This window comes from Battus philenor, unplaced genomic scaffold (genome assembly GCF_028537555.1).
Source record: "Battus philenor isolate CCGP_79_NKW_IND1 unplaced genomic scaffold, ilBatPhil1.0.hap1 SCAF_12, whole genome shotgun sequence".
In the NCBI taxonomy this organism is placed as follows: Eukaryota; Metazoa; Arthropoda; class Insecta; order Lepidoptera; family Papilionidae; genus Battus; species Battus philenor.
This window is the reverse complement of record NW_027181674.1, coordinates 6,903,660-6,919,890: the sequence shown is the minus strand read 5'-3', so window position 1 is coordinate 6,919,890 and position 16,231 is coordinate 6,903,660. Positions and strand designations below refer to the sequence as shown.

Genomic DNA, 16,231 nt, shown 5'->3' with positions numbered 1-16,231 from the left:
TACAATTATATCATTAAAAGTAATAAAATCAATGTGCAAAAATAATTAAAATATTGACGTTTCTTATGGCTTTATTTAATGGTTTCCTCTAATATTTTAATATCGAACTTCATACAAGTTGTTACTTATTAGTAAAGTTAAATATTTTATTTTAAAAAATTTAACTTTACAGGATCACTGGTTATGTGTAAAAGTTTTAAAACCTTTACACCAATTTCCAATCACCTGTATAGTATAAATATAAATCAAAAATAATGTAACATATATATTAATTTAATAAAAGAAGTGATCACTCTGTAATATGTTTCGTTAAGGTTTTCTGTTGAAATTAAGTGGCCAATAATTTCTGTTAGTTACAGTCTGCAAGGACAGATGGTTGTAAAAAGTTAAAATTTTGAAAATGAAATAAACTTTTGAATCCGTCGGTTCTTCTATAGGCTGTACCATTATAAATAATATATAAAAGCTTACACCTACATTCAAACGCATTGTAAATTGTACAATCTGGTATTAAGATGTTTTTTATGCAAGTGTTATCTAAGACAGAAACTGATCGAAGGATTAAATTACTCACGTGTTATAAACGAGAATACATACATGAGAAGAAATTAAATGCTCTATCAAAAATTTTATAACTTTCAAGATCTCTTAATCCAAGAGTCGGCACATCATGACTCGATCTAGATTATTTTGACTACTTTTTTTGCTTGTCTCTCCCAAAATATATATCTGGAATGATCAATGGAAAAATACTCGAATTTACTTCTAAAACTTTAATTAATTCAACTACTTAAAAGTCCTTCTCCTAATCACACAACTACCGTCATCTGACAAAATGAATCCTTTCATCTTGCTATCCTAATGTTGCTATTTTTCTCCCACAAGGCCGTCCTGCTATTAATTAATCCCAGATGAACTTTGGCTATCGTCAGCTGTGACCCATGGTTTCATAAAATCACCTGAGCTGGGAGCATTCATTGGCCCTAAACTGTTACCAATTTTCCTCAAGTCGTTTTCTTCACAACTTCGTATCGGCCTTCGGTGACATCGACAAGGTTGAATGTTTGGCCGACAGTATGGAGAAACTGCACTCCTTCAACCACTCCAGTGGAACCCCATCACTTGCGTGCGTGCACTCCCGTAACCTCCGACGAGGTCACCGACCTAATTAAGGGTCTGAAAAATAAATCAGCTCGCGGCCCTGACAGCATCTCCAACAGGGTTCTGAAAATTCAAAATCTCCGAAAAAAGTTTAGATTTTGAAGGACTTATTATTATAGTAATTTATTAGTAAATTCTTGTAAAAAAATATTATGATTTATAATTAGTTAATGTAAGAAAAAAATAATCATTATTTATAAATCGACATTTTTTTTGGTATTTTGTTTTTTGTTTGCTTTGGTCTTATATTTTGAAATAAAGTTAAACGATTACTCGATGTTTTTATATTTTCTTAATTCTCTATTCTAAATCGTGTAGGCAAAAACAAACTTTCGACTCTCGTCTGTTCACGTTCGTAGCAAAAACACGTTCTGCATAGTCAATTGTCGGATGAGTGACCTCTTTATCGACGTTTGTTCTGTCTGCTTAGGTTGGTTCCAGTTCAAGGTGCTTCCAATAACCGACAAGGGAAACGTAAAATTCTATTAGGAATTTTGATGCAAATCGCGTTCAGCAGAAATATTCACCATATTTATTTTTTAAATATCTAGCCCTCGAACTTAACGCATGCTCCATCTTTTTCACCAGTTACAGGCCGTTCCGGTGAAATTTCTCTTAATTTGAGAGTATGGGATGAACAGCTTCGATATAACTCTGACCTAAAGGTGCCAGAGCCGTATCGAGCCGAGAGAAATGCTGATGGGGATGCTGTGGTTGGCGACACAGGGTCATCCTGTTTATCATTGTCTTCCGCTTCGAAGCCAGTGTGACTGCTTTTGCTTCTTACTAAACGATTTCGACGCTCTTTAAGAGCGAGATATCGTGACCGAGCAGTAGGATATTTCGTATCGTCGTTTATAGAAGATGTCATTTCGTCATCTTTAGGTTTACTACCGTACCGACTGTACGATAATCCGCTAGCGCCGTATTTAAAGCTAGGTTCTTCCTCGGTTTGAGTAGTTTGGCGTGTGCGATAACACATATTTGGATTTGGTGTCATGAGCATCATTACGTGCGTTCGTTCCTGTTACTCGCAAGAAGTGGACCTAAGTTGCTACGGGTCATCGCCTGACTCTCGGGCTTCCTTTGCAATACAGGCTCCTCTTCACTCTCCTCTAATAACTCGGTTTCCTCCTCCGAGCTTGTTTCAAAGTCGGATGAGTCAGCTCGGCGGGTGCCGGGGCAGGACTTGTTCGCTGGGAGCCCATGAATCGGCTTCGGACACGCTGCGCACTGCCACTGGTTGCGTTCTTTGCGGGCGTCGTTCTGTCGTTGCCTGCGGAAAAGAAACGTGCGCCTAATTTTGGTGGAAGCCTGGAAAAACTGTACTTTGCTCTTAATTCTGGGATTGTTAGTATCGCACCTGTATGTTTGACCGCCGAGCCTGAACTTTCCGTAGAAGCACTTGATTCAGTACTTGGAGCGCAGGTGGCTGGACGAAGTCCACTCGGCGTTTCCGAAGCAGACGGTCTTCTTGACACAATAGTTGGTTTAGGTATAGTTGTGAAATTTTTTCGCTGTGTTCGTTGCAAAGAACCGACAGATTCATCTGATTCACCATCAATGAATGCCTAAGGAATATATTCAAAATCGGTATTGGCACCAAATAAGCAAGTTATAATTTTTGTGTTGTGTTTAAAGTGATTATGAGTTAGACGTGGAGTGTACATATGGAATGCCGTTAATGTTCGCGTTTTTCTTGTTAGTATTGATGATGTAACTAATTTCTATTTTGTTGTGTGCATCTTCACTCTCTTTCATCTTCCTAACTTCACATATTTATCTCTACAATAATTGTTTTATTTTTAGGTGAACAGTTTATAAAATGTGCAATGTTATCAAGAAAACGTTGTACCGAAATACCCATTAAAGGGAATAGCAGAAATTAAGAAACATCTGAAAAGTCTGCTCAGACTTTAGCAAATATATCTTTACATCTTAGCATGAAGGACATTATCTTGGCATCTTTATATTTTAATAAGATATTTTAATATTTTCTTTTGTGTTAACTGTTAAAGTATAATAAAGCTTATATAAATAAAATAATGATGTTTTATTGGGATATTTGATCTGCTGTAAGAATGAAAGTTAAAAGATAAAAGTAATATATCCTAGGATTTTGGCAGTGTTGCTATAATCTATCCCAAAACCTTGGTTAGACATTAAAATACGAGATATGTATGTGTAATCATCTTCAAAATACAAAAATGAATGCTTATGTTATAGTAAAGACAAATAAAAACAATGCTTGTTACCTACGATCGGAGACAATATTATAGAATATAGAATTTTATTTTAGGAATATCCAGTTGACAACTTTATTTTTGATAATACATTTAAGGCAGTAGTTGGAGCACTTTTAAAGTCATCTGGTGAAGAGAGAGCTGCATATTTTGTCAGGTATTTTGTTATTCCACAATTGCAAGGTATATTCATTTATTCGCCTTTGTAGTATTTACCAAGATGTACTATTGATATCAAATTTAACCAAAATAAATACACATTTATTTCACTGTTTTATTTAATGTTAACAATAAAATATAAATTGTTAAATTTCAGGAAAGTATGTTAATGAATATTGGAAGATAGAAGATCCTTGGGCTTGTGGGGATATTGAAGAAGTTGAGAGAAGTATATTATTAGCCTGCTATAGAGTAGGGCTGTATGTTGAAAAGAAAATGTTACCTTTAGGTATCGAAAGCTATATTGAAACATATTTAATACATTATTACAAATACAATTATTTTACGTTTTCTTAAATTTGTTCACATATATTTGACAGTCTCTGTAACCAGTAATGATGTACTTTTTATATGCTAACAGGTAATAATTCGACAAAATCTTAAAATTTTCAGGATTTGGTTTAACCGTTACATGCGCTAAAGAAATTGCTGCAATCGATCGAATGAAGACAATATTTGACACCTAAGATAATATGGCTATGATTAACTTTTAACTCCAAAAATCCCAAATTTGGAACCTAAACTGCAAATACATGTTTCTGCTAGTTATTAAATGTATTAAAAACGTTTATTTTCTTTCATAAATTCGAAATTACAAACTTTCTATAATAAATTCCATACAAATCATAATGGACAACGTCAACATTAGACATTAATACTAAATTCGTTAGAGAAAATAAATCACTTTTAAATTGATGCAGCATCATTCGATATGGACGCCCCCACGGATCCATGTCGAATCACTGCAGGAGTTCGATCCAGGACCGAAATTTAGCGCTGGTTACCGCCCTCCGCAGTGCCTTTATAGTCGCCCTGTATTCTCTGTAAAGTCTGGCCATTTCCTCTTCCGGAGCTCGCCTTCTCCTTCTTCGGGTTCTTGTGTACTGGTGGCGGCTCCGTAAGCAGACCTTGCGTAGCTCCGCAATCTCCGTCGACCACCAGTGCATCGCCCCGCGCTTGTGACGACCGACCCGGGGCATCGACACGTCGCAAATTTGCGTCAGTGTCTCCCGGAATTTGTTCCCTCCGCTTTCCTGTTCAAGCAGAACTCCTTCGGCGTTCGACCAATCAGTGACGCAGGCGACGGCCTTCAGCCGCTTGAAACTCCAGCGTCGCGTAGTGCTGCCGTCGTGGTCATCAGAATCAGCGAAGGGCCTGCGGATCGTAACATCGAAGACGATGTGGCGACGGTTTGAAACATTCACCACCTCCTCCACGACCCGCTAGCCCGGTAGCATACGCATTTTAGCGGGAGTCGCATATGTGAAGTCCACGACCGACTCGATTCGAAACAGTACGGAATGAATATACACACTTCTACTTGGGATTCCGTGTTGTTACTACCACAAGACCTTACGGCCCTAGGAGAATTCAACAATTCAAAATTTAAATATTAAAATTAGTTATTGTTAACTATCTGTTCCTGTAGACTTTGTACTGCTTGAAGTTATTGGACTGTTGTATTCTAATAGCAAAAATAAATGTAACATACTTCAGAGTGATCACTAGGTACAAAGTAATAGGAAATAGGTGCACAAACTTTAAAGCTTCTTGTTGTCAAATGAGCTATTTATTCATTCTTTTAAAGCTTTTACATTTGCTTTTAGCTTTTACTGTATTCATATGACTCCCCATCCAAGTCTCAGAGCGGTGAGCGTAAAGCGACGATATGCAGAATTTTGTACAAGGAGTCTGGAAGGATAGTCGGGCTTTTCTTTTCTTCAGAAATAAAAAACCAAATGAAGTCAACAACAATAATTTATTCACACATAGACATCTGTACTAAAAACAAATAGAAGCTAGCTCAACACGTTAAATTGGAAATTTATAGATAACAACTATCAACTTGCACGTAGAAAGGTTTTAGAACGGAACCTATAATTACTCTCATATGTACTCTTATAAATATCACTTAAAGACTATATGTATATAATTTACCGAAAAATTATATGTTATTAAAAATAAACTATAAGATATAGCAGATCGGCGGAATAATTGAATGTATTATTTATTGTAATATTAACAAACTTAGTCGGATTTAAAGCTGAACAATTATACTAGCAAAACGTGTACAATATTTTTATTTCTGTTCAAAAATTTGACAATTTAACTTTAGAACAGAATTTAAAAAGATTCCAAAATTTCAATATCAAAGAACATTTCTATAAATAAAAAAATTCAAGTTATCTAACAAATAAAAATGGTATACAATATTTGTTCAGAACAATAATTTAATAATAAATAATTATTCACGATTTTAGAAAATATTTACCGTACCATGATCAGAATGTTAAATATAGTCAAATATTAATTATATACAAAATGTATAAACAAAGCCATGTGGGCTTGAAACGGCAGATAATGTTAAATTTATATTTAAAGCCGGCCGACCTCGCACTGAAGCCATACAGAGGTAGCCACGTCACTAAACACAAGAAATGCTCACTACGATATCTTCCAAACATTTTCTGGAAGATAAAATAATTTGGGCTTTCTCTACGACTAACTTAAATATATCTCTACAGAAACATATGCCACATTTTTAAGACTAAGACGCACCTTTTTACATGGAAAATATACCCAAAAGTTGGAAAGATTAGAAAAAATATAGCACTTTAAGAGAGACCAATAGTACCGAGGCGGACGATTACCCTTACATAGACATAATATATTCGCCAAAATCAATACAGCAATAAATATTAAAATTGTCTTATCGGTAAGTATTATTGAATTAAGGATGCGTTTCCATTGGTAGCAAAAAGTCAGCCTACTTCAACGAACTAAAAATGTTTTTACGTTATATTCTATTATTAATGTAAGAAACTATCAGTCAATCAGATGATGACGAACTTTTATAAAAAATAGCTATGAGTTGAAGCATCTTTAGATTTCTTTACAATTGTTTATGTTTACTACAATAATCAGTCCCTTTTACTCACAAAGTTGCGACTAAAAGAGCTAAGTTTATCCGTTGGATAAACTAAATAGCGTGTAGGTGTTATTTTAACTATTAATATGTTTCCATTAAAATTTTATTTTAGAATATATTTTTCTAATTAATATGTACAATGTTGGAGAGATGCATTTTATCAATCGGTGCGTCTTATAGTCCAAAAAGATATTTCATGTAAAAATAACCTTGTTTTAATCAATTTATCAATTACATGTTAGGATTGTTGAAAAACATACGGAAATATACTCAGAAATTTCTAGTTGAATATAATTTTGGTTTACAATATTTTCCTCATAGTTTTATAATAATGAAAAAATCAATTTACAGATTATTTATAAAATATATTTTGAATGTTCACAACCACAACCAAATCAATCCCAGTTCCAGTACGCAGAAATAAAAAAAAAATACTTTAAGTGTCTATTTCATATTTTGAACGTTTGTTTGTCTTATAAGTTAATTAAACAACTCTATTTACTTTTATCGCACAGAGAACATGTTAATAACTTACACGTTAACAAATTTTTGTTCACATTTACACAATTTATGTACGTATGCAATACATGCAAGTCTAATATTTTGCTTCAAATTAAACACAAATAGCTTTACTTTTATAATGTTAATGAGTGAATTAAATATAACTGAAAGACTAAGAGGTAGTATACAGTATTTCAAATTAAATAAAGATTTGATAAAGGATAAAAATGTTTTAATAAACGTAGAACAGTTCTTTCGAATTCCAATATTTGGATGTTGATTAGTCAAATAGCAATTATATTTGAAATATTCGAATGCGAATCATTTTTAGATGATTAAATTCTCACAACACACAATAGAGAAGTAAACGTTGCCAGCAAACATATATTACCATTCATCCAATTATTAATTATTCTATTATAAACAAAACAAAAACACTTTTCCAAAATACCGCAATGTGTTGAAGCTGAAGACGGTCTTTTGCCGGTGTGTGTTTCAAATGATAACTTATGGATTTGAGACGCGGTCGTTTACGATGGGCCTTATAAGAAGGTTCAAGGTAACCCAGAGAGCAATGCAGAGGGAACTTCGCTGCGAGGTAAAATGAGAAATGAAGAGATCTGCAGAAGAACTAAGGTCACCGACTTAGTTTAAAGAATTGTTCGTCTGAAGTGGCAGTGGGGCGAGCCACATTGCTCGTGCAACGGCGGTGGCCACTCGCTAGGTGGATCGGATAACAGTCGACATAACTTGAAGCCATCGCGGCGATCTTAAGAAGCCTTTGCATTGCAGTCAACGCCTATCGGCCGACATGACGAAACAATTTGTTTTAAAGAAATGGATTCCCGGAACTTAAGGAGACTGTGGTGGATTTTTATACTCGACATATAGTCAATAATGCAATTAGATAAGTAAACCAAAACGATTACACTGTGTCCCGTTTTCATAACGTCACGTAACATGTACTCAAAGTATAAGGCTTCACGGTAATCTGGCGACAAAGATTAATTCTATACGTTGACATTTGTCGTGTCAATGATTTTAGCGTTATTAATATATGCCTAATACGTGGAATGGAAAGGTATATTTAGTTAACGTTTCATAATTATACTAAAGTAATTTTTTTTTCGAAAATCTTTGTTCTGGAAAAATCCATGAGACTTAATAAATTCATTAATTACAAGTCCGTGAAATTTAATGCGATCTAAACATAAAATAAGACGTGTATGTATTTAGAATTCGTTCGTAAATATATCTCCTCATATATAACTACATAGTCTACAAGCGTCTAGATTTACGACCAAGGTGTTAACTGAGCCACTTTAATGTGTAATTCGCCTGAATTTAACGATTGTTTACATAGTGTAAATGTAATATTTGAATTGCGAAATATCACATCGATATTTCCAAATCATTTAACTATAAAACAACATAAAAATACGTTGAAAACAATTCGGAAATGTCAAGTGGAAACATGTAAACCGGATTTACAGACCCACTGATGATACAATTTGAGTCTTGAATGTGTCATGACCTTTTTGTTTGCAATTGAATAAATATAATACAAAAGTTAACTCCCCATATTTTATTTCGATACAAAAACCCCTATAAGCGCAGAAGAAAAAATTACCAACGCGTTATTTGCGAACATTGCCAACATAAAAGTTGACAATGTTCGCAAGTCATATTTAAAATAATAAAAAGCTAGCAATTCTTAAAAAGAAACAAATTATTAGAATTTTTAAATTCATGGTATAAATATTACTTGTGACTATGTCGCACAAAACTTAACAGTAAAAACATTTTTAAAAATTATATGTTGCAACAAACTGAATATGATTATAGTAAGTAAAGCCTTCCAACTTACAATACAACAAAAATATTCGACAAACGAGTCTAATTCTAAAAGTAGGATGCCTTTGTTTCTATTATATTCCTGTTTTAAATATTATCTTGTTTTTTTTTTATTATTTCTTCTCTACGTGGTAATTCTTTTATAATATCTTCAGATTTAAAAAATTATAACAAAAAAATTAAACAATTATATAAAATATTAAAATTGGATCTTATTACTTAAGATATTAATTAATACAATTACATTTTTAGCATATACAGTAATAACCCGCTTAACGCGTGATGTTCCTTACATCAATGTAGTGAGTTATGCGAAACAGCTCTATACGAGGAACTTAATGTGTTAAACCATCTCCAACTAGTAATGAAAGATTCACTTATGTCACCTGTCTCAACCTGAATGTAATTAAAAAATATTCTAGCTTTTTTCAATAAGATAGTTTGACTTAATGACATATTGCGTCCAATTTCGTAGTCAATCAATGTAGACAATAGTGTTTATTTCTTCTATAATGTCATTTCTATAACGGGCAATTCAAGTTACAGAGCTTGACGCTGAATGATGATGATGATTTTAATCATAATGTAAATTGTTTAGAAAGGATATTTTATCGTCGCAATATTTTATTCATAAGGACAATTATTCGTTTAAGTTATAATAAATATAAGCAGCTAAGTGATAAAACTATTTAACAAATCAATAAATACACTAATATAAAAAAAAACACTAAGCCATCATTGAGTAACTGTGAAGGTTAAATAATTATATAAAAATGAAATTGAAAAAAGTCAATTTCGTTACAACAGTTCGGTTCTAACAATTATTTAAAAATTTTAGTAATTAAATATAATAAATTACGTGAGTATCAATATTAAAATAAACATGTTTTTTTTACTTAAAGTACAATAGTCTTTGTGTAAAACATTAGTAGCTTGATTTAGTAACAAGAAAACCTCTTCCAGTTCTTTCCCTGGAAATTTAGTAACAAGAAATCCCGCTTTCGATTTTTACTGTATTAAGAATATCTCAATGATATTGCATCGTCCTTACGTAACTTATGAAGACTAGAATATTAATCAAAATGCCGAAAAGAGATTCCTAACCCTTCCAAGATATAACAATAAACACCAACTATAGACTATTTGATTAATACTAGCAGAGGCAGAAATAACGAGATTTAATACAAATTAGGTACAAAGTGACTTAGAAATATTTTACATTAACATTTAAATTTTAATGATTTTAGAATATGATTGTATGTATTGTAGCGAAATTGGTGATACCTTTACTTTGCCCCGCCACTCTTTTACAGGTCAGTTAACTGCGGAGTCAGACAAATAAGCGTGACAAGCAATATGAATGGGCGAAAATAATACGATACAAGGTAAAGTGTTTAAATTATATCAAAATAGAATTTTTGTAATAAATAGAATACTTTCAAAAAACTTAGAAATTATTCTAAAAACGATTGATCAACGCCGATTGCGGGTAGCGGAAGAACTACTCACGGGTACCAAAAGTCGCCGTGGCACAAGTAAGCGGGCATTGCCTCTGGCTGCCCTGACCGCGCCTGGTTGCTTCAAATCTGCGAGATGGGAAGCATAGCCATCGCTTAAAGTAGTTGCCATGTTGGAATACTTCTTACTAATACGACCGATCGCATACACTTGCTTCGGCGAAAGTCCACAATTATGGTATACGCTTATATCTTTTCCCGACCCATACGCCGCATGAAGAATAACACCATGATCATTAATAAGATTGTTCAAATGAGCTGCTTTGTGCCCCAACGGGTCTGTAGAAAATCCGTCTGAGAAAAATACCAATCCGTGGGGAAAATTGTGTTCAGCTAGCCAAGATACTACCTTTCTCTGCTGCATATCAGGCCGGCCCGTTATATAAAGAATTAGGTATCCAAGATCTTGCCAGAAACGAACAACGTCGACAGCCCCAGCTCTGACTTTAGGGTCACGTCCTGTAACCGAAACGCTCGCCGTAAATGACCCGTCAATACTGAACACTACGCACTCTGTCTGTGGAGGAACTACAGCCAAATGGAAGCTGCAACTGGTATGGTCGCCTCTGACCACGACCCTCATGGGATATATGCCACAAGCTACACTTTGTTTCTCTGTTAAAGTGTAAGTTATTCTTCCGTTCTTATCAGTTACCACTGTTGCCAACAGTGTCCATTCTCCAGCAGGAGGGTCTTTCATCATATGTATATCTACTTTTTCTCCCGTCAGTGTTATCATATCTAAAGGCCCATACATAAATCTTGCACTAAATGTCTGAGGACAACCTTCTTTGACTATGATATCATTCGCTCTATGGTTGGCCGCGACATTTTTTAGTTTAACAGAAGTGCGTTTCCGCATCCATTTTTCCCTCTCTTGTCCAGGTTTGAACATAGTACTATCTTTATCTTCCACGTGCCCGTAGAAAGCTAAGTCGAAATGCCCGACTTGTCTCAAAATGAAAGCAATAACGTCTGAACTTTCCCAGTAACTAGCATGGAATAAGTGTGGCAATGCGTTTGTAGGAAAATTTGTTAAACCTTCTGGACAGTACAAAGCATAATCCAATCTTTTACTCCCCCACCATTTCTGTTGCAAAGCGTTCATGGTAATTAACGGAATATTATCAACTAAACCGCTCACTGTACTTTGTACTGAAGCTTCAGAAAGTCTTCGTAATATTGGTGTCGGTGGCATTTGTAAATGATCACCAAATAATTGAGGATGACTTTGTATGAGTTCCATCAAGTGGTAAGGTTGTCCGTTTCCTAATGGGTATTTCGCGTACCGGGCAACATTTATGGGAGGGAGATTTGTAAATCTAGCCGATAATAATGGCTCTAATCTAGATGCAACTGGATCCGTTGGATGAAATAGATTGTAAACTTGTTGAGCGGGTGGCTTCGTGATATCCCGCGATTTGTCATCAGCAATTTTTCTTGAAGCCAATATTAGCGATAACGGACTTCCAAAAGTGAAAAATTCGGTTACTTCAAATTCTAACCGCGTCTGATTATCACTCGTAGAAGAAGAACGTCTTCGGGGTGTCGGTGCTTGTAAATGAGATTTGTTCAAATAGTTTTCAGATGGTTCATTTGGTATAGTTATTTCAGTATTTAGAATACTATTTTCGCTATCGTGACGTGATTGATATTGCACTGTACGACAAAGAGCATCGTAAGCCAATACTGAACCCATACTATCACCAACTATACACACTTGGCCATTAAATCCATGACCATCTTCTGATTTAAGGAATTCATTATAAACTGTATTTGCTGAAACAATCGCTTTTGTAACAGAGTCAACGTACTCAAGCGAGCTTGTTGCTATTAATGGAATAGCTCCAATGGGTATAAGATCATTTGTAAGAGGGGGTGTTTCCATGGTTGAAGGAGAACAATCAAAACTGTAAGGACTTAATGTAGATAAAACACCAAGTGCTTCCGTACAAATAGAAGGACATGATACCAATTTTATTGCAATATGTCCCACCAAAGTTGGGTAGTGCTGACGCATTACAGACTCAAATGCACCTTTAAATGTTGTAACATCAGATTTTTTTGCAGTCATATCAATATTTGCATCAAGAACACTACCAGCATGGAAAACGAGTATTAATACTGTAGTTGGACAGGAGCTGTGAATAGGTGTTTCAGGGCCACCATCAATACTTTGATGACTTTGCAGTGTAATAACTCTACGAGAACCTCGCTCTGAAGTTACCCTTTTTAGGAAGGATGGATTGAAAATGCTATCGTCATGACTTTGATCTCCCTGTGTTGGTGAAATATCTAGATCAGCTTCATCAAGAGAACACATGGAGGACCATTTGTTAAAAGATGATTCACAGTCATAAAACTCATCTTCGGAGCCAGTTTCAGTTTCAGATTCCCTTACAAGAGTTTCCATTCGCCAATTAGCTACTTGTGCTTGTAAACTTTTTATTGATCCAGAAGATGATGACCTCAAATTGCTTTTTATTGAGCTTTTGTGTTCTGAAGGTGGAGTGCTTTCTGGTGTTAAATGTTTTGATGGTTTTTTCTCAACATTTGATTTCTTTGCAGTTAATGGAGTAGCTAAATCTTCATTCTTTTCTAAGCTACTCATAGTTGCAGCAAGTGATTTAGAGTGTTCTTCTGATACATCTTGTTCTTCACTTGCTTCTCCTGCCATTTTCTTTTGTAGGGCTAACTGAGTTTGTCTTTCTATTTCTCGAATATCATCCATAGTAAGTCCATACCATTCATCTTGCCAAGCCCATGCTTGACGATGGGCTCTGAGCATTGTTTTCCTCAAGGCAACATCATGAATAAATTTTTCTAATTTAGTTTGCATGCCCCAATACCTAAATTCGACTCTACAAAGCTTATAAGCACACATGAGAGATTTACCATTTGGTAAAGGTTGTGGTTTCCCTTGCACTTCTCTCCAATAATCTTCCAACCAAGTCTCAGAGAGAGGACCTCTATTACATTTTTGTGACACAAATAGCTTAGGATCTTCTTCTTTAATATAATCAGGACCATAAAGCTGATCTTTAACAACATCTATAATGTCAACAATTCTATTCTTTAAGTCGCTTCCAGATAATTTAAATACATTGTCTTGGTGGCCATTGTCAGCAAAGTAATAAGTTTCAATTTCAAGTGAAAATTTTTCTACAAAGGGACATGTGTACCTTGTCTTTGTATATGGATAAGCATTCCAAGCTTCTTCAGAAACAGTCAAAGCTGACTTTGGAAGTAAACTCTTAAACCAGCCTGGTAAATGACTTCCTACATGATAGATTTTTTGAGTATACTGACCTTTACCACCAGGACCATCTTCATAAGGTTCATTAACAATGATTTCTACACCGCTTCCTTCACCAGAACTTTCCTCTCTACTTTTCTTTGCAATCATATAAAGCTGTGCAATGCGATACTCTTCCACAGTAAGTGGGAGAGGTATCCTATATTCCTTAATCAGCATTTTGTTTGATATTAAGCTCTACTGTTGACTAACCCCTCAACATAATCTGAAAAAGAAAAAATTATTAATACACTATTATGTAATGGTAAATAAACAAATTACATTGATAATATAACAAACAATACATTGATAAAAAATTACATTAATAATTTCAATCAAAACATTTACACATAAGAATTGGTATAGAGACTGCCATAATTACAATAAAAACAACAAAAGTCTCTAATTAATTAATGAATTATTTAGTCCGTGAACAAAATAAATGTGATATATTACAGGTCAAACATATATATATTAAATATATATCTAGTGGATTCCCTAATATGATTGTGTGCAAAACTTATAATGAAAAACAATTTTATATCGCATAATTTATAAAAAATTATGAGATACCGGATAATGAATCTTGGAGTAACATTAAATTAAACATTAAGCAAAATTTCTTATTAGTAATTGTTTTAACATGTCTGCAAATTTTTTCGATATTTACAAAATATTTTTAACTTGCAATGTATTACAAGCTCTGCTTAATAATGTACATTAATTACATGTTATTTAAAAATTTGTTTAATTAATTATTATTAGGATTTCTCAATAACTCAAACCTCTAAATCAAAAATAAAATTGTATTACACAGGGACTAACCTGCAAATTCATTATGAACACTAAACACCTTGTCGGAGAGTTCGATGGATTAGACGCACTTTAGCTTGACCACACGGATTATTTATTTTTTAAAAAGTAACATTACAGATGAACTTTGACATTTTCAATATCACAATTGAATAATGACTTAAGTTTATTCCTTTCGTGTCCATGCATCAAAATTCTTGACGGTTACCATATTTACCTAATTTTTGATCATTGAAATAATGTTTAATAGCTTATTAAACTACAATAAATAATATATTTATATATTAATAAGAAACAGTAAGTGTTTATGTAATTTTAAGTAAATAAAATAAACAAATTCTTCTAACACACAATGTTCCGTTTCGAGTCCATCGTACATTGGAACGGGGAAGATACGATACAATGAAGCTCTATTCATAGACCGATCAATGGATATGTATTTGAAAAATGTATTTCACAAAGGAAATATTTAAATTATTTATGTATGTCTTTTGTTTTATTTGTCTAGATTTAACTTATTATTAATACAAATAGCAAAATGAAATAGATATTATGAATATAATTAAATTTACAACGATAAATATACTACACGTAGTAAACTATTCCAGTTCCTTGTTATTTTTATACCAGATTTTTAAAACTAATACAAGAAGAGAGATATGACTGTAGCCTGATTAAGATATGCCAAACAATTTTAATAGTGGAGGTATTATCTAGACCATTAGATATAATTTTGCGATAAGAATTGTAATCAGCGTATGCAAATATTATTTAATTTTAACATTTAGTAATAAAAAGCTATTATTACGATTTTAAAATAAACACTATGAATATGGTCCTGCAAAAGATGGACATGAGAAAATCGATAACGGTGTCGTTAAATTAAAGCGCCACCGTAGTAAGACTTTAAATGTCAATATGCATAGCCAATTAAGGTCCATATTAATATTAAAAAACATGTATTATGTCAGATGACCTAGTTGTATTAATCAATACATTCATCATTACTTATTTTTAAAAATTTAAATCTATGCAAAGTTGACTACATAACTGATAATTACTTAATGTAAAACTATACAACACCTTCATTATTAAAAGTTTCTCAAGTATATTTCACTATATGTTAATAAGTTATTGCTCTTATTCAATACTGTTTACCATATCGTATAGAGATTTGTACATATTTATAATTAATATACGTATAGGAACTAGCTATTTTATATACTTATACACAAGGTCGTACGGCAACGAGAAATATCACAGGAATTTTAATAATTATTTCAAAGGCAATTAGGAGCAAATCCGGTGCATGGGCCTCAAACTCGTCAAGTTTTACATATAAAGAGTGTGCCAAGGTAACTTTTAAAAAGATGATTCTATATGATTATTATAATATATATATAAATTCGTTAACATTCTACTAAAAGAAAATTAAAGTTTTCAAAGTCTGCGTTTTAAGACTATTGGTTTCGCCGCGATTTATACTGAAATCTTTTGCTTTAATTAAGCAGATGCTTTCGGAGAGTTACAAAAGATTTTGCTCTTAAAACGTCCTTATAAAAAAATTACAAGTCGACAAACACAAATTTCGCGGTGGTCTCTCAATGTCACTTCTATTCATATGACTTTTCTTGGAAATATTTCTCCTTCTCAAGAAAAGTTTGATGGGATTAGATGTGTGACTGATGACCCCGTCCTG

The 16,231-nt window shown here is 33.5% G+C and overlaps 2 protein-coding genes and 1 pseudogene across 2 annotated transcripts; 1 reads left to right on the top strand and 2 right to left on the bottom strand.

The window, feature by feature from the left end:
* The first annotated feature begins 2,994 nt into the window (after positions 1-2,994).
* LOC137932805 (large ribosomal subunit protein mL44-like) lies at positions 2,995-4,117 on the top strand (annotated as a pseudogene).
* Positions 4,118-4,363: 246 nt separating this feature from the next.
* On the bottom strand, positions 4,364-5,514 carry LOC137932847 (uncharacterized). Its single transcript, XM_068776523.1, has 2 exons — positions 5,509-5,514; positions 4,364-4,846 (listed from the first exon to the last, which is right to left on the bottom strand). The coding sequence occupies exons 1-2, from the start codon at positions 5,512-5,514 to the stop codon at positions 4,364-4,366; spliced, it is 489 nt and encodes a 162-aa protein (XP_068632624.1).
* Positions 5,515-9,727: 4,213 nt separating this feature from the next.
* Positions 9,728-14,646, bottom strand: rdgB (retinal degeneration B). The gene is made up of 2 exons (XM_068776268.1): positions 14,545-14,646; positions 9,728-13,945 (listed from the first exon to the last, which is right to left on the bottom strand). Exon 2 carries the CDS (start codon positions 13,897-13,899, stop codon positions 10,381-10,383), a length of 3,519 nt encoding a protein of 1,172 aa, XP_068632369.1. The 5' UTR covers positions 13,900-13,945; positions 14,545-14,646; the 3' UTR covers positions 9,728-10,380.
* Between the last annotated feature and the right edge of the window lie 1,585 nt (positions 14,647-16,231).

What these genes read in the sequence shown, in the direction of transcription:
- rdgB (XM_068776268.1), bottom strand. Translation starts at nt 13,899, where the DNA reads ATGCTGATTAAGGAATATAGGATACCTCTCCCACTTACTGTGGAAGAG.